General features: G+C 40.4%; 1 protein-coding gene across 1 annotated transcript; it reads right to left on the bottom strand.

Annotated features, from left to right (window-relative positions):
* Positions 1-411: 411 nt before the first annotated feature.
* On the bottom strand, positions 412-19,437 carry cavin1a (caveolae associated protein 1a). Its single transcript, XM_028600621.1, has 2 exons — positions 18,555-19,437; positions 412-3,543 (listed from the first exon to the last, which is right to left on the bottom strand). The coding sequence occupies exons 1-2, from the start codon at positions 19,053-19,055 to the stop codon at positions 2,779-2,781; spliced, it is 1,266 nt and encodes a 421-aa protein (XP_028456422.1). The 5' UTR covers positions 19,056-19,437; the 3' UTR covers positions 412-2,778.
* Between the last annotated feature and the right edge of the window lie 1,294 nt (positions 19,438-20,731).

Below are 20,731 nucleotides of genomic sequence, written 5' to 3'. Positions count from 1 at the left end.
TATGAGTCGGCCATTCTATCTTAACCAAGCAGAATGCAGTATGCAAGCAAGAGAGGCGGGACTTTACGACGGGGTTGGTTGAGAACGTCGTGTTTACTGCTGTCGCAACTGTGCTGTTCCAGCAGGCAAACCCTCCCTGCGGGTGGACCACAGAGTAGGCCAGCGCGCCCTTTTGCTGCGGAGGGAGGCAAAGCAATTCAACAGAACAGCGAGCCTGGAAGTCATCTGAGTTACTGGCAGTGTCGACGTCATCAAGAGTTTAATAACAGCAGTGCTGTTCAGTAATTGACCCATTTTGATCTTAATCAAGGAGGTTACAATCAAGCTTCCTCTTACATTAGGTGAACAAAACACACAGTGTAATCAATTATACAAAATGTTTATAAAATTCGAGAAAATATAGGCAGTATATATTATTCCATAAGCTTTTATTGATATTGAAGTGACAAAAGGGGCCTTAAACACAAAATAAATGGCAAACATTCAGTATTTGAGTATAAATCAATAACACCAAGAGCAAATATGTGTCACATTGTGTTGCAGCATTTTTCTAAATGACAATATCTCTATATGCTGTAAGCTGTGCATGATACCTCACGCTTATAGCATGCTGGTTCAGTTTTTTTAATAACCAACTATAACAAAACAAAAATATACAGTACATGGTTGCAAAAAAACACTTGTGGGGGGCCAATATCTTACAAATGCTTTAATGTTTAATGTGCAAAACACTGAAGATGTTTTTGTTAAAAATAAAAACACTAAAAAGATATAATCATATACTAGCCTATATAAGACTATGATAGTTATATGTCTATGTGATGTCACAGACCTGCAATTGTTTCCTTTGTTTTTTGAAATTTGCACTTGATGTAGACATAAACCTGGAGTTTCACCAAGATATTAGTGTGGGTAGCCTGGTATGCACATACTTACTCTTCACAGTCATACACACACACGCACACACACACACACACACACACTGTCCTCACTGTTCTCCATCCTGCTCAGTGTTCTGAGGGAGCACTCTCCTTAATTGCATTCCCCAGCCCATTGATTATTTGAATGGTTCTCCATACTACACAGTGAGCCACATCAAAATCACACACAGTCTACAGGGACAAAAATGAAAACCATACATTCCCCCTCTCCTTGTCCAGAGTCTGTATGCTTGCCTTCATGATCAGAAGTGGCAACGATTGAATCCCCAGTTTATTTAGGCTACAAAAATTACCATTCAATCACCGTAGCTTCCTCTAATCCTCTGCAATCATCTTCTCTAAATTACCATAGTCAGACAGCTTTTTTTCATCAGTGTAAACAGTTTATAATTCAGAGGAAGTACACAAGATTGCAACAAAAACGTTTTGATCAAATCATGATGTTTTGACATTTATTAAAGTGCCATGCCATTCATAACTACTTGGCCATGGCTGTCTCACTGCGACTGCATTTAGGATGACATTTGCATCTCATGTTACGTAGTCAGTCTTGCTCTTCAGATCATCATTTTTCTGCCTGCAATTACCTTGAGAAAGTGTAATAGGGATGTGCAATTGTACTTTGGTGAGCTGTGACCATGGCGATAAAGTCTTTGTCTTCTCCTCTGTGCAGATATGTGCTATGTGGAAGTTGTTGAGTGGGCCCTTCAACATGTCCAGATGTAACAAATGTAGCATGGTGAGTATGCATCAAAATATTACAGTAAATTATGGTCAAGCAAGTTTTCAAGCATGTATTGTAAATATACCAAATGTGGTGGACTACTGATTCTTTTAAGGCTTCATGATCCTTTGTCTCTGTCTTTTTTTTGTTATCAATGCACAAAAAATGTACATACAACATATGACTTGCAGGCTTGTCCTCAAAAAGGTAAAACAACAGGTCTTAAAATAATTGTTCACAACAGTAACTTTAGCAGTTTATTGTGGTGCTATGTGAGTGTTTAAGTATTCAATCAATCAATTTTGTTTGTCACATGAAATCGTACAAGGTACAATTCCAGTGAAATGTTATCCCGTTATTTTTGAATTTGTCAGTTTTAATGTTCCAAATAATCTATCAGACATTACGCTTCTATTTTCAGTCATTTAGATTATATTGTAACATTTAGCACAATGGCTGAGTGACTAACGCTAGGCTACATAATCTGCATATCAGGAGTAAAGTTTGTGTAAACTCTTTAGTTGAGGAAGAGATTTTCTTAGTCAATTCCCAGTCGTCTCCTCTCCTCCTGTTCTTTATTTCTTCTGTAGACCTATACCTTGCCTACTTGTTTCTTTTTTTGTTTCACTTGTGCACATTACATCACTAAAACCATCGATTAAAGCACAAATCCCGCCAACAACTTCCTGTTACATACATACCTGCTAATGTGCATATCATACATGGCAAATATTAAATTATACATTACATCTCAACAACAAAGACTATTTAGACCTTTTTTTTATTCTTGTAGCCACTCAATCTATCAAACCAACAATAAACAGCAAACAGCATAAACATACAAGTCTAGAATAGCCAGTCAGCCTGCAGCATGTTTCAAAAGCTTAATTTCTTATTTCTTATGTTTTTCTTATTTGTATGCTAAAGAGGAGAACATATGAAAGTGAAAGTCATCCCTGTTGGGTACAATAAAAAGAGAACCAAAAACAAATGAGATGTCATAGATTGTGATCATGTGAAGAAAGACCCTATACACGACTAATGTGTCGGTGTGATTAGACTCCACTCCCCTCTTCATCCCTTTATCTCTCATTTCACAGACCTGCAGACACTCTATTCGCTTTGGGCCTTGTTTAGGAGGTCTGGCTCCACCCTGACTAGCTGAGAGTCCTCAGTCACCTGCAACAGAGCCTCCATCTCTGGGCTGTCTACACGCACCAGCTCCCCTTCCTCCACTTCTACGTGCACACCCAGCCCGTTCTCCTCGCCCGCTGACTGGCCCTCGGCGTCGGTCACCTCCACCATCTCTGTGTTCTGCACCACCTCCTCCGCACCTTCTCGGAATTTCTTAACATGGAAGGTGAAGGGGGGGACGCGGTACACAGTGGTCTTGGAGCGAGCATAGATGGTGTGGTCGGGAGTGAGGGACTTCTTCGCCTTCTCTTTGGAGGTCTTCATCTTTGCCCTGCGCTCCATGTTGGGGGTCATGCGGGTCCCGAGCTTGCCCATCTTCTTCTCCAGGTTGTGCTTGGTTTTCTCCAGGTTGTCACGGGTTCTCTGCCTTGTCTTCTCCAGATTTTCGCGGGTTCTCTGCCTGGTCTTCTCCAAGTTCTCCTTTGTCTTTAATTTGGTCTTCTCCATTTTCTCTTTGGAGAAGGCTTTCTTTATGTTGTCCACTTGTTGCTTGGTGGTGCGTTGGAGGCGCTTGGTACGAGACTCCTCGATAATCTCCTCAATCTCCACCTCCTCATCTGAGTTGAGGTTGACTGGGAGTCCCTCTTGTCCCTCAGGTATCTGCTCAAGGCCCTCCACGGCTATGCCTTCAACTTCTGCCTCTGCTGTCTTGGATTTGGATGTCTTTGGTGGCTTCACTTTGTCCTGAGGGAGCAAAATAGGAAGGATCAAAAAAACAGAAGACCATTAAGCCACATAAGCATTTTAATAAGAAATTGAATCACATTTGGCATTTACTACAATATTATCAGACATGGTGATACACTGAGTGTATTTGATTCATGTAAATTATGGCATTTCATTAAATGCCATCAATGTCATGTGAAAATTATGTCATGGGAAAATTATCAGCTTGATTTAATGGCCTTTGGGTGAAAAATTATTTTGGAAATATTAGCATGATAATTCTCAGATTCATGCGTCATCTAAACATTCAGAGCATGCAGCGTTTCACTGCTTGTAGCTGGTGCAGAGTGCCATCTAGTGGTGTCAATCATATGACAGCATGGCTACACCCAGTTATTTTACACTTCAAGCCTTGAAATATGATACACAGGCTGGTGTGATCACATGTAGGCTACTGTATATCACGTCCCTAAAAATTAAACTATAGGGCTTAAAATAAATTCTCTGCAGCTCCACAGTCATATTGAAACTAAACCTGTTACATCTAACCACAGGTGTATTTCCTGCTATTTTGCTATCATTTCTCTATAAATCCTTGAACACACTTTTATTGTGACTTAAAGGCCTAATTTCAGTAAAATATAACAGTAAACATAGATGGTGATTTTATATTAAATAATAAAATGTCTGGAAAAATGATGTATTATCCATAAATCATAGATGTATATATAATGTATGATGCTGCTTTCACTTCACTGGAAAGACTTGGTGGTTAGTAAAGTTTCAGTTTGGTTTTTATATAATGTACAGCACAAAAGTGCAGCAGTTTCACACCTGGTCAAACATGTATAAACCTAGAGGTGGGCCCATACTATCTGTTCTGCATACAGCAGTACAGGAAAGTTGCCATAAATTGTAAAACCAATTGCCTTAGTTTACTCTTCCTCTTTCACCACCTTCCTAGTATTTTACTTTACCACACACTGTGCCCATAATGTTACTGCTGACAGCCGCCAATCAATCAGTACTGCAGCCACCACATTTCCATGTTGTGTGGCAGGACACTGACAGTGTGGTAGTATTATGCTAACAATGTTACAGCATGTCCCCAAGAGGGATTAGAGGTCCCACCCTGCTGCTACTTAGTGCCACACCTCACTGCTTCTCTTTGGATCTAATCCACCATTGCCATCTTCATTGACCCTGTAAATACACTCAATGGTGTGACATTGTAATATATATATATATTTGAACAAGAGTTACTCGGCTATCCATCCACACTCCTACAGTTAGACCAGTACATAGTTTATAACAGGCAGAAACTGATACTGATATTTTGTATTGATGCTGCTAATTTTAATTGCTTTAAAATGTGGCATATAATACAGAATACCACTGGACATTTTAAGAATCCAAATTGTATTTTTTATCTGGGTAGAAATGCCTCTAAAACAGCATTTAGACTTTTATGTGTTGTAAAATCTTTGGTTAAAATATTTAAGGGTAAGCAGATCTTCTATGCAAATAACTTCAACTATGAAAAATGAAAGAAAATAAAAGCATCCGTAGGTGTCTTCACAGTATATGAGCATTACCAGCATGTGAATAGGCTCACAGTGCAGATCATTTTTATATATTAGCAGGTTTGAGTATAAGGTTGTTCTCAATCTGAATTTTAGCCCAAAGCTAAAAGCAAATTTGGTTTGACATGTTTGTGCTGAAATTGAGAGTTTAGTTTTGTCCAATACTGACCCAGTGCAGAGATGAGGTCAATAAATTGTTGTCAGCCTGTTGCCACATGCAAACTGAATCTCCTGCAGAAACAGATATAGAGCACGGCTGACTGACAGCTGAGAGCAACACACCAGGAGGTGGCATGTAGCCTAAGTGAGGGATATAAGGTAGTCTGAAGAAGTATATCGAGACATATCTTGGTTTGTTACTGTCAATATCAATGTTTTCAAGTAGAATAAAGGTTTAAAAACTGACACTGGAGCAAACAACTTAACCAGGGGGGGTTTGTGGTGTTATGTCATTAGTAATGTGCAATATGTATAGTAAAATTGAATTCCAATGCTGATATCAAACTTCTGAAAGACAAACACCTGTCAGACCATGTGCTCACCACATCTCCCATGGGCAGTTCAAATGTTGCCATATGATCCTATCATTAAATGGACATTGCCTCCTTATCTGGTGCAGTGTATGGTGTGGGCTTGGCCGACCTGCTCTGGATGGGTTTATTTTGGGCTGGCCTTTGCCTCTCTCTGGATTCCATCTACCGTTCTCTGGCTGCAGGCCACCGCAGCGTTCAGTCCTACTCGACAACCCCCACCACACAACACCCTCCTCTCCCGCACAGCAACAAATAAACACTGCGCTCTGTCACCATGGCAACCACCTGCTCATGTTGTCTCTGGTGGACGGTACAGTTTAGCTGCATTAACAGCTGACATCTCTACAACAATGCAGCAACATGAGTGTATTACAATTAAATGAAAATGTATACTGCACCTGCTTTGTAGACATGCACAAAGAGCAAAGTAATAATAGCTGTCTAAGTGGCTTTTCAGGTGACGTCATATGTGCCTGGCAAAACTTGTTTGCTGCTGTGGGGTGAGTTTGGCTGGTGGGCTAAAATTGAAAGCCAGGGTGTTGATCTTACATTTAAAATATATATAGTTGCATCTTTTGTGTTCCTGGAGTTAACAGCCCTTAGGAAAGACAGCCTCTGTGTATAAAGACATACAATTCATGAGTTTGCATTAGTATAAGTAATCATGCTGTCAGACACGTGTACACCCACCCTCACACACAGAAATGCAGACACAATATTTGTACAGTTGAGGTCATACATAGAAGGGAAACTACAACGTAATCCAGGATCCAGGTCAGCTCCATACCTCACTAAAGCTATGTACAGCTAAATCCAGACTTTCACTGCCCAATTTACTAATGCATCTAGAAAATTGATGGAAAACAAAGGATTTTCATACAGAACTTACTCAAGGATTTTTTAAAGACTTTAAAGGTCTTGTTTGGTGGATTGAACAGGTTTTTCAATCATGATCTTGTAAAGCTGTAATCTTTTGATCCATGGAAATTTACTTATTGGCCAACATTTTCACCAACACCAATATATCAGCCAATTTATGGGTCTAACTCTAATAGAGTTATATTTTAGTCACAATCTTTAAATGTTTCAATCTTTTATTAAACTTCCCAGTGGGAAAAAAAACACAGAGACTTTGTATGTTGGCACCTTTTGTTGTTTACATTCTGAAAACTTGACTCAGCCCACTGTTTCTGTTGAAATTGTGATAACATTAGCAAACCCTGTTTGGGTTTCGTGATTACAAAGCAGAAGACTGGGAGCTTGGGGATAGACGAAAGAAAGTCCATTAGTGTCTCTGCGTTACCTTCCACTCTCTTCCAACTTACCAGCAATGGAAAAGTCGGTACTCTGTGTGTGTTATTACTGATAGGTGCCAGGGGAATGGTGACTGAGTGTATGTGTGCTCTCCTCAATGAGAAGGAGGTCTGTTGCTAATGTTTCTTTCCTCCAAGAGTGGCGTGCACATAACTCATGGAAATGTTGGCTAGAAAGAGTGGGAACTCTCCGCTCTGAGTATGAGTGTGTGTGTGTGTGTGTGTGTGTGTGTGGGATTTGCCTTGGACAAGCCAACAACTGTGCCGTCTTTCAGAAGGAGGCACAACTCAGGAGATGCAATTAAAAAGTCCTAGCAGACTGAGGGGAAATATTTTGGTTAGGAGCTAAGACTGCAACCTATCGAGGAAAAACAAGTGAGACAGAAATGTTGAAACAGACCGGTAAGATCTGTCATAGTTCAGTAGCGCCTCTTGCTTTGGTGAATTTTCTCAACCTGTGGTGACAATTATGTAATCCTTAATGTTAATCTTAAATTGATGGTGTTCATCATGTAACAACAGCAAAGCTTATCATTATCTAAATATTATCAGCAAAATGTGACTCATACTGGGCTCTGGGATAATGTAACCACTGACTGTTACCATGGACGACAGAGCAAACAGTGTTCTCAACCAGCACTCTACAGAGCCCCCAGCAGCTCTGACTAAAGCTGCTGGCGTTTCTCCATCAACCTCTCTGTCTCTCTATCTGCTGTTACTGTACAAGACCTGCCCTAATCCATTTGGTCCAATATTCCTATTTTATTTAAAATATTTTGTCACCTACAATGATGTAAAGGATTAGTAGCATTAATAAAATAATACATCGTCTGTGTCTGTGTCATCTGTGAAGGATTATTACAAGTCAGATTGCCTGTCAATCAAAAATGTATGCTAAATTGGCTGTGCAGGGTTCAATTTAAATATGCAATTATTTAGCAAACATTGCACTAAGATCTATAGCTGTTACCTAAAATACATGTTATAGGCCTACATGAATTAATTCATCTAAATTAAATATCTATGTACATTTTAAGTACTTTTCTTTTTTGGGGGGGACTATGCAGGACTATTGATGCAATAAAACATTACAGAACTATTGATGCAATAAAACATTACAGACACACACACACACACACACACACACACACACACACCACAGAGTGTTATACATTCGATCTCATATAGTACAACAGAGAGCAAATGTACTGTATATAAAATTACACCTGTCCAATCCAATTATGTTACACCAACCCTTAGTCCTTAGTGAGGCCTCTTCCTAAATCTTTACATTTTGTCAGCTTGAAAGTGTGTCTTTATATAAGCAAAGAGAAACATAGCTGTGGCTTTGAGATGTTTTTGGTCACTGCTAAAACAAAGAACATGAGAGAAAGAGATAAGCAGAGGAAGAAAAGCTTGACTTTAAAGGAATAGTTAGACATTTTGATTCGACAATACACTTATTTGCCTTTTGTTGAGCGTTAGATAAGAATATTAATACGCATGCACACACACACACACACACACACACGAAGGTTAGAAAGAGCAGCAAGGTTGACTTCTGTTTAGATGGCAAATTCATGCACATCAACATTCATGCTCCTGATCCACCTAAATGCATGCAGACACTAAGCAACTAGCTCGCTTATAGGTAAACACACACACATGGACAGACACACCATTCCTTTTGAGGCAGTGTGTTGAAAGGCCTCTCCGGTGAGTCACAGCAGCAGCTGTCTGATCCTGTCCAGTCCTTGCAGCTGTGCACTTAGCTTTCACAATGAGTGATATCATTGACCCTTGTGCCCATCCAGGATGGGAGAAGGCCAAGTGAGAGATTGACATGAAACAGAGGTGGAGGTTCACGTGTAAGAGCCCTGCAGAGGCCTGAATCGCGATTCTTTGATCCCTACAGAGTGCTCGGGGGCTAAAATAAGAACGCTAATGTACTCTGTTCATTAATATTGATGCCTCCCACGCTCTACTAAATAAGGCTCAAACAATTCACAGAGGACTGGTCCAGCCACCTGCTACCTCAGGCATTTTGGGGTGACTTTTATGACTGAGGGCACAATGCAAATTCTGTTTCATGAAGCTCTCTTATCCCATTTTAGAACAACCAACTCTGATGGTGCCATGTTTAAGCGTCCTGTGGGTAATGGAAATATTACGTAGAAACCAATCCCACTAGGTCTGTAGACAAGAGAGGGGCTCTGTGTACCACATAGCCAACACGGCAATGTCATGTTACAGTGCACACCACAGGAAGGGAGGTCTTTGGTTTTTCTGTCACAGTGATTTGTGATTTCACACACAGGGAGCTGAAGGGGGAAGCCCTTTTCCACAGGTCAGCCTTTCCACATCCACACCTCTGAGGCCAATGGAATCCCAGGGTTAGTCCCATGCAAAGATGGAAATGTATTATATATTATATTTTACGTCTCTGTGTGATCTGGCAGCTACAGTGCTGGAATATGTTATATAACCATCCCTCGCTCTGTAATGACACTAAAGGGCTAGTCTGCCAAATTGAACAATTAATATGCTTTGAAGATTGGAACTAGTTTAGGCACAAACATTAATTTGCTGCAGTGAGCATGAAGATTCTTTATATTATTTCAATATTTTATTTAAGAGAAAGAAAGTATTCATTGTTCATATTACCACTTACAGGATAATGTGACGTGTGGATCAAGTGAAGGCATGACTAAGCTGCCAACTTAAACAGTACTGGGCCCAGCTATAGGAAACTTTAACTACTGAATTACATGAGGCCAATTTAATGATTAATGACAAATAACTCCTGGAAAATTACAGCTGGGGGTACAAGAAGGAAGGCAACCAGCCAATCACCCACACTGCTTTGCTTTGTTCTGAATAGAGCTGTTGTTTGTGTGATACTGAATAAAGCCACTGGGACAATGTAGATGGAAAAACTGACTGCTGTACAGCCTTTATTCTCTCTTTGTTGAGCAGGTGTGCACCATTTTTAATCTAACATGAGCTACTGTCTGAGCTGTCTTGGTATTAACTAGCACTGAGACAATCCCTTGTTATTTTTAACAGATCTATTGTGGGATTAATAATGTGAAATGCTAACAATATTTTCCAAAACTTTGAATGAATACCTCCTTCCCTTAGCAAATGTGAAGTATACCTTATAAATAAAATTGTGTATTTGAAGAAATAAAAAATGTGAATATGTTTCACCTTCAAAGTTTGCCTCTCACAATGATAACATAATTGGAGTACAATTTATATTATTTATAGATGTATCTTCCTAAACATCCATGTGCATGCAAAATCTAATCCCAAGGGTACCCAAAACCTGGCACGCTCCTAGTGATGGACTATAACTCACATACCAGTGACAAGAACAGCAAACCGCTCCACAGCAGTGTAAAATGTAGGCTACCACCAGGGTCTGGGGTAACCTGACTGTTGCACTTCATACTGAACGTTTGAACATACCAGACTTTGCTTTCACACGCAACCTCCTAGGTTACAGCAATAACAGTTATATTAATAGTGAATGTATGGATGCTGCTTTAACAGCAACTTTTTGTGTTACTAAAATAAAGAAATGCTTTTTTCTTTTTTATTTGCAGAAGTTTTGAGATATCCACCACCAGTATTGGTAAAAAATAAGGCAACAGTTATTATACCAGTAGCATACAAAATACAGTATTAACTAGCAAAGCCTACATAGTCAAACACAGACACATTTATCTGGAAATAAGCCAACACAAACTCGTATATAATGCAATTAATCAATCAGTTGGTGGTGCTGATTGCTAAATTCGGACCCACTCAATGAAACAAGACACTACGCCATGCTGGTGTATTTATAATCAACGTACACTGTAGCGGTTTCCCTTAATACACTAACTCAGATAATTGGCCAACTCTTTATTTTGGCTGCGGCCTTGTAGGTGAAGGGTGTGCCTACAAATCTTGGAATAAATAGCACGGAGGGTATCAGCAGCTTCCACCAAGTTGTGATGTGGTATGAGGACACATTTCTGTTAGCTGGCCAAGATGCTGGATGAAAACTACAACTGTTCAAAGCGAGGGTTGACCTGATTGGTCTCCCAGCTCGTGAATTCTGTCTGCTGCTGTGGGATGGGGATGTTGGGTGAGAGAGAAAGGCAGCTGGGGCTTGAGATCAGGTCAGTGTTCGCTTGTGGACCAGGAAAAACAGCTCACAAACACATCTGGATTGATTACAGTAATACTGCAAGGTGCTGCACAAATATAGGTGTATGCACAATAGTACACAATAAACGTGGGGATTGATTGTAAAAGCAGAAAAAATATGATGTACAGCAAAAACTCATACTTTGTGTCCATCCCTAAATAACTCAACAACATACACGTGTTGGGACAGCATGGATCCTCTTTCTGTATATCCTAATGACAGGAGCACAGGAAAGGCTACAGTAACACTATCAGCTAATCCACCTCCTATATCCCAGACACACACACACACACACACACACACACACACACACACACACACACACACACACACACACACACACACACACACACACACACACACACACACACACACACACACACACACACACACACACACACACACACACACACACACACACACACACACCACAGAGTGTTGTACATTTGATCTGATATGGTACAACAGAGAGCAAATGTACTGTATATAAAATTACACCTGTCCAATCCAATTATGTTACACCAACCCTTAGTCCTTAGTGAGGCCTCTTCCTAAATCTTTACATTTTGTCAGCTTGAAAGTGTGTCTTTATATAAGCAAAGAGAAACATAGCTGTGGCTTTGAGATGTTTTTGGTCACTGCTAAAACAAAAAAGATAAGAGAAAGAGATAAGCAGAGGAAGAAAAGCTTGACTTTAAAGGAATAGTTAGACATTGTGATTCGACAATACACTTATTTGCCTTCTTGTCGAGCATTAGATAAGAATATTAATATCCCACCTATCTGTGTGGAACATGTGCTACTGTTGCTTAGCTTAACACAAAGAGCCTGGCTTTATGCAAAGGCAAGAAATCCAACTAGTCCTACCGGCACCTCTAAAGCTTACTAAATCACATGTTATATCTAGTTAGTTTGATCAGTACAAAAACTAGTACATTTCTTGACTGGGCAAAATAAATAGTCCAGGAACAAGTCATTTTTGCACTTTGGTTGTTGTGCGGATTAAACAAACAGGTTTATTGTGGTTAATTTAGAGCTGCTGGTGGGCAAACTTTTTGCCTTTCGACAGAAACAGTCTTGCTGTTTTCACCATGTTTCCTGTCTGTTAGCTAATAAGCTAACAGACTGATGGCTGTGGCCTCATATTTAGCGCACGTACCAACATGCGTGTGGTGTCAATCATCTCCTGTAACTGTTTGCAGAAAAGCGAATGTAAATGTTGAACTGTTCAGACTCTCCTGATAAGATCTTCGGGACAGGTGTCTTCACAATTTAGCTCACACTAAGACTACTGTGTCTCATTAGTGTTAATAGTTTATCATGGATATTGTTTTTTTCTTCATAATAGTACATACCGTATTTGACTTTTTTTGTGATGTACTGTACAGGTATGTCATAGTGTTGCAACCCGCAACCCCATTAACTATTGGACACCGAGTACTGGAACTCCGACATGATAGCTGACATGCAATAGTGAAATGTGGAGCCTGCCAGATATCTTTCCCCTAGCCCGGGAAACAGAGAGGAGAGACAGGAAGAGGACAACATTGTGTACAAGTGCTGTAGCAAATACTGAATGAGCTGTGCCCTTGGTTCTGGTTGAGACGTCTGCGTTTGAGTAGAAGGGGCTAAATTGACAGAGGGAGAGACACTGAGGAGGGAGAAAAACAAATGTACATGTTGGCAGGAGAGGCACAGAGATGCCAGCAGGATGAATCACACCACTAACTTAGTGCTGCTGGTTGAGTGCTTTTTGGTTGGTTACAAGGGATTGGCTAAACTAAGTGTCCTCTCTGTAATGAGATCTAACTCTATGCCTGTAAACAGAGATTCAGAAAGCTCAAGTGGTCAAAAAAGCCTGTCTAGTAAGTAAGTGGAATAGAGATATTACGTAGTCTGGGCAGGGTTAAAAGCTATTAAAGAAAAGTGGGCTGGGGCTGGGGCTGGGGCTGGGGCTGGGGCTGGGGCTGGGGCTGGTGGCGAGGCTTGTTGGCTGCGATCTGAGGAAGGAAGGTCTGCGAGGCTGGCCTGGAATAAGTAGACTGTAACTGAGAAGTCTTACATCTCCATGATGGAGTTGACCAAATGGCTATCACTGTCTTTGAGCTGCAGCCAAACACACCCTCATTCCAGACCCACATCAGTCCTGTTTCACACTCTGATGGACACACTCTATCACATTGCATAAACTAGATTAATCTACATAATTAAATAGATAATGTGCATTATGTCATTATCATTAATATTAAATGTCTATCTAATTAAAGCACACATTTACAAATCATGTAAATACACATCATTATGACATTCAAAGGGGAACTCCACCAATTTGACACATCAAAGTTAGTTTGCAGATCTTGGGAAGTACAACTGCATACGTGAAAAAAGTTGTGAAAAGCCTTTTGTGGCTCCAGAGGGAGCTGCACAAAATCTAACACATTTTCCTCAAGTGATGTCACTTGAGTCAGCATCAATTGAAAAATACAAATGTGAAAATGAAAAAAAGAAAATCTGAGGGTGTGGAGTTAGAAAGAAGTGATTTAACCAGCCCACTGTAGCTCCTCATCTCTGCTTGAGGCTAACGGCTTGAGGCTACATTAGCTACTACTTGCATAACACTCTGAATCTCCGACTGAACACGGTGGACGGGTTGCATTGTTGGAAATGTAGGCACCAGGTTTTCCCTCTGTCCAATGGAGTGTGACTTTTCTTTGAATGGAAAGAATCAGCATGCAGCCTGCTCCATCTGCCTATATTGGTGACCTTAGGAGGGTGTTGAGAGAACCTAGGGCCTGTTTGTGTGTTGATGTAATGTGTAAAAACTGTTCAAAAATTTAATTTCTACTGAAACAGAAAGGCCGCTGGATGGACATTTCTTTTTTTTTTTCAAGATCATTTTTTTGCCATTTTAGGCCTTTATTTGTGTAGGACAGCTAAGACTTGAAAGGGGAGAGAGAGGGTGGAATGATATGCAGCAAAGGACCGCAGGTTGGAGTAAAACGTGCGCGCGGCCGCTGCGTCAAGGAGTAAACCTCTATTATGTGGGCGCCCGCTCTACCAGGTGAGTTAACCAGGTGCCCATCATTTACAACATTTCTAATCATTATATTACAAACATCCTGAGGCTTCGATGAGAAATCCACAATATTATCTATAAACAGCTTAGGTTTATTCTCGACAGCTGTTGCTATTAGAAAACACTGGAGCAGGAAATCAGACTTAAGGAGTGAGGCTAAACTAATATAGTCCAATGCCTGGCAATATGAGACTAACAGGAAATAAGGAAATAAACGTGGACTCATATAGAAATGGAAAGACACCTGCTTTATATAAGACAGTAATAGACAGTACAGTCAGAGCACAGAAATGCAGGGAGGGTGTGAAAGCAGGGCTCCATTGGATGATTGACCATTTGCAAACCACAGAGCTCTGATGACAGGCTGATAGTGCCTGGTGCAGCAGACGGACCCTCAGCTGCTGCAAGGTCAATTGCAGTAAGGGTTTGTTGTTTTAAAAAAAACAACTCCAGAAAGACGCCACGTAATGAGCAAGGAAATGTGCAGCAGTTGTAAAGGTACATTTCAAATTCTAAAGTCCCAAAATGTTAGTGCCACCCTTTAAAGACTAAAATAAAGTAGCACAATTGTGGTTCGAATGAGGAATTTATTTGGCCACAGCAACATCTTTGTTCTGGCATTATTGAAGTATATTATATATAGATTATATATAGTATATAGATAGACAGAGTTAAAAAAAATATATTATGATACATATCTGAGATGCAGTGCTGGAATGCAACTACTACTGAGATACTTTACTTGAGTATTCCTATTTTTATTCTACTTTATACTTCAACTCCACTACAGTTTGGAGGCAAATGTTGCTCTTTTCACTCCTCCACATGTATTTGACATCTTAAAATACTTAGATTCAGCTTATTGATATAAAACATAATCAAACTAATAAATTATGGGAATTATTATAGATTAAGCTACCCAGCAATATACAGTATAAAGTAGTTACAATTTGATCCACCTTTACCAGCTGCAACTTTAGCGATGCTAACAAATTGATGTGTCAATTATTATTATCCAATAATATTATCTAATATATATTATTCTGAAATGGGCCATTCTGCATATTAATGTTTTTAATGCTAATACTTTTTAACTTTTACTGAAGTGAAGTTAAAAAAAAAAACTATAACAATATAATGCAACACAGTATTTTGACACTTTAGTATTGCTACTTTTACATAAGTAAAACTCTGTATACTGCCACTGTTGATATGCAATGTACTTTTGGTAAACATGTCTTCATCACCACACCCTGCTGTTGCCAGGGGATCCCGCGTGCCACCATCATTGCAGGTTTAATTATAAAGCATCACTGTCAAAGTATTTACAGGCTAAAAATCCTAAAGTATGTGTCTATTCTCAGAGTGCAGAGACAGAGTGACAGGAGAGAAAAATACGGACCCTACAGTTAAAGCTGGTATCAGTTTAACAATAAAGGTAATGCTGTGACGATGTCTAGCCTCACTTGACATTGACTCTGTGAGTGAAAGACAATATTAGTGCCCTACCCTAAGGTAACCTTACCATTAACCTCTAATCCTAACCCTGATCTCACCCTTAACCTCATTTTAACCATATCCTACTCTAACACATTAACACACAAACAGACGGTGGAAAGTGGTGAAACATGACTGAGAGCCAGTGTTGATTTGAATTGCTGCCAATATCTGACCAGCCTTTATGTCAGTTAATTAAACTGGACACGGTGCAGCCATCCTCTGGCAATAAATAGATCGTGGGAGCCCAAAACAGATAATGCAACATGGAAGCTACAGCTCTTACAACCGCTTTGAAACATGATGATGACTTAGTTTAGACAGTGATAAGAGCATTACGGTTGAGATAACACTAACAGGAAATGACTTAGAATGATTTGTGTCTGATAAAACACAATCAAAACTTACAGTCAGAATAAAAACAGTAAAATCATAATCTTTCGAAGATACTGCAAGTTGGAACAAGTTTTACGTCATTTTTGTACAGTGTCCTACACTGACAATTGCACACAAAGTTAAAAGGGCTTGCAGTAGACCAGGCAAAACTGCCACAAACAGCAGGAAGCACCTGCTTTGCAGAGTAATTTATTAAGGACTAGTGTGATTAGATTTCTGCTACATACCAATAGTGTAACCTGCTCCCACAGTGGACATCCCATGAGGAGGAGGTGAAAAGGTTTGCCTGCCAATATGGATCCTGAGGTAAGCTCTACTACGAGAGGCGTGCAACTCTCAGATTCACTGTTACTAATGGTTTTTAAAGAAAGTATTCTCCCTATTCCAGCTAGCAAATTGCAAGGTTATGATGCGATAAGGTAATAAGGTAGCTACTACTGACATTTTCCTGAGCTTGATTTGTGGTTTATAGACAAATTCCAGATCGAAGGGCACAAGACCTACATGCTGCATTTTTACCAGCCAGACATGACAGCAGTGTCCTGCTAAAAAGAAAAAGGAAAAAAAGAGTTGCTCATCTAGTTTCAAATGTACGTCAGTCAGTCACACTCTCACACATGCATTCATATTGTGTCCTTTATGTTATTTTCTATTTCTATTAGAGATGGTCCGATACCATTTTTTGCTTCCCGATTCCGATTCTGATACCTGAACTTGCGTATCGGCCGATACCAGTGTGTCATATATTTTATTATGTTTTAACAACTGTATACTACTATCCCTGTATGGATGTGATATGATTTCTATCTTTGTTTTCGGTCTGACTTGGGTTAAACTCTTTGTGAAACATGAACAAACAAACAATTAATGCCACAGAACTTTCTTTCATTATCCAGTTTGACAGTCAGTTATAACGGAAAAAGAACATAAATAAACTACTTTAACGTAGATTTTCTTTAGGGCTTTATTACGTGGTATCTGATCGGTGCATAAACTCCAGTACTTCCTCGCCTCCGATACTGTCTAAAACGCTGGTATCATCATGGAACATCTCTAATTTCTATATTCTATCTCGTTTTCTTTTCAAGATGTTCACGGTCCCAACCGTTTGAGAAGCTATCATGCTCCCTAAAATAAATTTGCCCCTGTCCCAATACTCACACTTGTGTTCTCAGGTATTAAAGTGCAGGAAGTCAGTGTATCCCACTTCTGAGAAATCTTTATACTAAAAACTACATCTTCATCTTACATGGCAGCACTCTGCCAACTATCTGCCCTCTGAGCACTCAGAGGTGGGGCGTTGGTTCTGTCTCAAGTAGCTCTTCATGCCTGTGTTTATAGGCCTTTTTATTTAGTCCAGTGGTCTAGTCTTTATATAGTTTCATTGGGTAATCATGAAGTCCTGTGTGGAGTGGGAGAGGTCACTCTCTGCCTTTGTTTTTCCATGGAAGCTGCTAGTATTCCCTTCATAGGTGAGAAGAGGAATTCACCTCTCACTGAGCGTGAATACAAACCATACAACAGCTTCTAAATAGTGCACTGCAGTGTCTGATTGGTCGTAAACATTACAGCCTCATTTAAGTTTGAGGAAAAAGCGATTCAGACATTTATGTCATGGAAACCACCGAGCCGAAGCTTTGGCCAGGATCCTTTATCCTGAGAAACTACAGAACATTTCCACTAACAGAGGTCAACTCAAGCCACAGTGTGACTCTAAAGGCCGTTTTATGCTTCTGCGTCGAATCGACGGCGTACCCCCGCAGACCCCTCTGTGTCTACGCTGGAACCTACGCCGGAACCTGACATGCACCTTTCGAAAAATTTAACCACACGTCGCAGTGACGCACGTTGCTCGGCCGTGGCTGGGTAGTGTTGTATTTCCCACGACTCATTTCCTGGTTCTCCTTCTCCATAAACAACATGAAATCAAAGAGAGGGTGAACTTTTCCTGCTAAAGATTTCTCACCTTGGTCAGAAAACACAGGAGAGACACTTTGTTTCTTTCACTATGACCTAGTCGGTACTCGCTCTGAAGCTAATTGCAGCTGGCTCGACAATACACACCAGCTCACAAGTATAAACATCAGGCCACTTATGTAGGCTACGGCAAAAGCTCTGCGTGGAGCCTCCGCAGAACCATAACACAGGCTTAACTGTCTCTGGTGAGATGATGTCAAAAGGTTGCTCTGATGGTTTGATGGAATGAAACACATGTAGGCTACTGTTAGTGTAACTTTAACAGCCACATGTAAAGCATTACCACTACATTCTCAAACAAAGTAAATAGTAAATAGTAAAAAAAACAAGCTCACACACACATACACACACATACACACACACACACACACACACACACACACACACACACACACACACACACACACACACACACACACACACACACACACACACACTGCGATCCTCAGTATTCACCTGGTAGATGAGGACTTTGAAGTTGCGTCTCTTGAGCAGCTCGCTCTCATTGCTCTCCAGCCTCTTGATCTGGCCTGCCTGCTTCTCCAGGTTGCTCCGCACCGTCTTGACGTTGACGCTGACCTTGCGTACCTTTTCCAGCATTTTGTTGACAGTGTTGGCTGTGCCGGTGTGGTTCTTGGACAACTTAGCCAGCTCCCCTTGGATGGTTGACACTGACTTCTCCATGGCCTCCTGCCGGGCCTCGAGCCCATTCTGGGTCTGCTGGATTTGGTCTACTACCCCGATAATCTTGTCGAGCAGAGACAGGACCATGACCCCGTTCATCTGCGCTTCACTCTTGCCTCCAGGGCCAGTTGCCAGCACCGGGTCCACCCTCTCAACAGGGTCATCATCATCTACTGCCGGCTCTGTGGCAGCACCCACCAGAGCTACCTCATCATCATCAAAAGGCACTTCTGCTAGGGCTGCGTGCTCCTTCTTGACATCTGTATCAGCCATGGCTGTCAACTCCAAATACAAACCGCCTGCACACTCACTACAAATACAAACACACTACTGTAAAACAACCTGCAGGAGCCACGTTGCACCAAACTCAGTCCCTAATCCTTTTCTCTTTTCTTTAAGACAACTTTCTTGGCTACTTGTTTCCCTCTTCCTAGTCTACTTTACGCTTAAACTTTCTCTTTACCCTCAGTCTCACACTCTCAGCCTTCTCTGTCTCTCTGCCTCTGCTCTGGGATGCCAGCCAGCCAAGGGGAGTAGGGCCTCTCACAGCTGAGGCATGCGTGCCCTGACTCAAATGCCTCTGCTCCCTGTGAAACCACCCAGTCAAAGTTTTCCCTTCTTCAACCGGCCCCACACCCCCGGCTCCCCCTGCTGCCGGGCTCCACCCAATCTGTCCCCAAGCACAGGGCAGAATATCTCCACCAGACTCCACCTCTTATGGTGACACACTCACTTAATCAGTTCAGACTAAAGACTGAAAAGTGACAATTAACACTGAAATGTGACTCTGAATTTGTGCTTACTTTTGTGTGTTGAATAATTGTCAATCAACACACAAAGACAAAACCGCCTTCTGGATATAAAATTGGTATTAAAATATGTATTATTTCCACTGAAGAATGTGGGGTTGTTCTCACTGTGACCACTAGAGTTATAAATATGATCTTTTTTTTTCCCAATTAATTCCCGATTGCTTCAGTTTGGTCAGTTTATTTTGAAAGTATTCACCGGAAGTATTAGTAAGCCAATGCCAGGCTGACTTGACGCTGGCATGAACATCTTTCAGGCAACGAGTCTGTCTCCACATCAGAAATCTGTTTTTAAAAACCGCTCTTTATGATACAATTATTAACCAATTGTATGTTACTGTTGTTATTAGTAATAGCTATGCTAATAAATAGCTGCACATATGGATATTAAATTAATATTAGTATTAATATTTTGATTATTCTGATTTGAGTGATATTAGCGTGTGTGTGACGCTAGGTGGAATCATGAGTGATCACTCCCCTCTAGTGGACACAAACTGGAACTGCAACACTCCGTTTAATTCATCAAACATTTGTTAGATGAAAGAAATTATTTAATGTGCTTAAACGATGGAAATAAAACAAGGAAAGATTTTAGTACCAGAAAGGAATCTGTAATTGACTTAAAATAACTTACACTGGTTCTCAATAATATTGCACCAATATGTGATTTGAAGGTGTACCAAGAAGGAACCATAGTGACCAAATAGTCTTATGCAAAGTAAATATTTCTACATCACAGAAAACAAGGCGCTGGAAATGGATGTTAGATTTATTATAATAAGGACATAAGACAAGGTATAATATCAGCTGCATTAGAGTCAATTCTTAAAAGTAAAGGCAAAAAGAAATCGAATCAGTACCATGGTGGGATGACACATGTAAAGAAGCAGTGAGAAATAGAAATAAAGTATTACTAATGAAAATAACACATAATTTACAGCATATAATTCAGCAGACAGAGAAAAAAACTAAATCTGAAAACATGGAGGCACGAGAAAGAAAGAATAGCATTGAGGATGAAGAGTCGAGCACGTAATGGAAAAACGCCATAGATAGATAGATTTTTATTGATCCCAAAAAAATGGGAAATTACGGTGTGTACTGGGAAGACGGTACAAGGGAGAGATTATATCTGCA

This window comes from Perca flavescens, chromosome 15 (genome assembly GCF_004354835.1).
Source record: "Perca flavescens isolate YP-PL-M2 chromosome 15, PFLA_1.0, whole genome shotgun sequence".
Taxonomy (NCBI): Eukaryota; Metazoa; Chordata; class Actinopteri; order Perciformes; family Percidae; genus Perca; species Perca flavescens.
The sequence above is the reverse complement of the archived record's forward strand: the minus strand, read 5'-3'. Positions and strand labels throughout refer to the sequence as shown.

Bases quoted from the DNA above. Each gene is read 5' to 3' on its own strand.
- cavin1a (XM_028600621.1), bottom strand. From the start codon at position 19,055: ATGGCTGATACAGATGTCAAGAAGGAGCACGCAGCCCTAGCAGAAGTG. The intron at 3,544-18,554 runs GTGAATACTGAG...TTGCTCCCTCAG, and splicing joins TCAAAGTCCTCATCTACCAG to GACAAAGTGAAGCCACCAAA.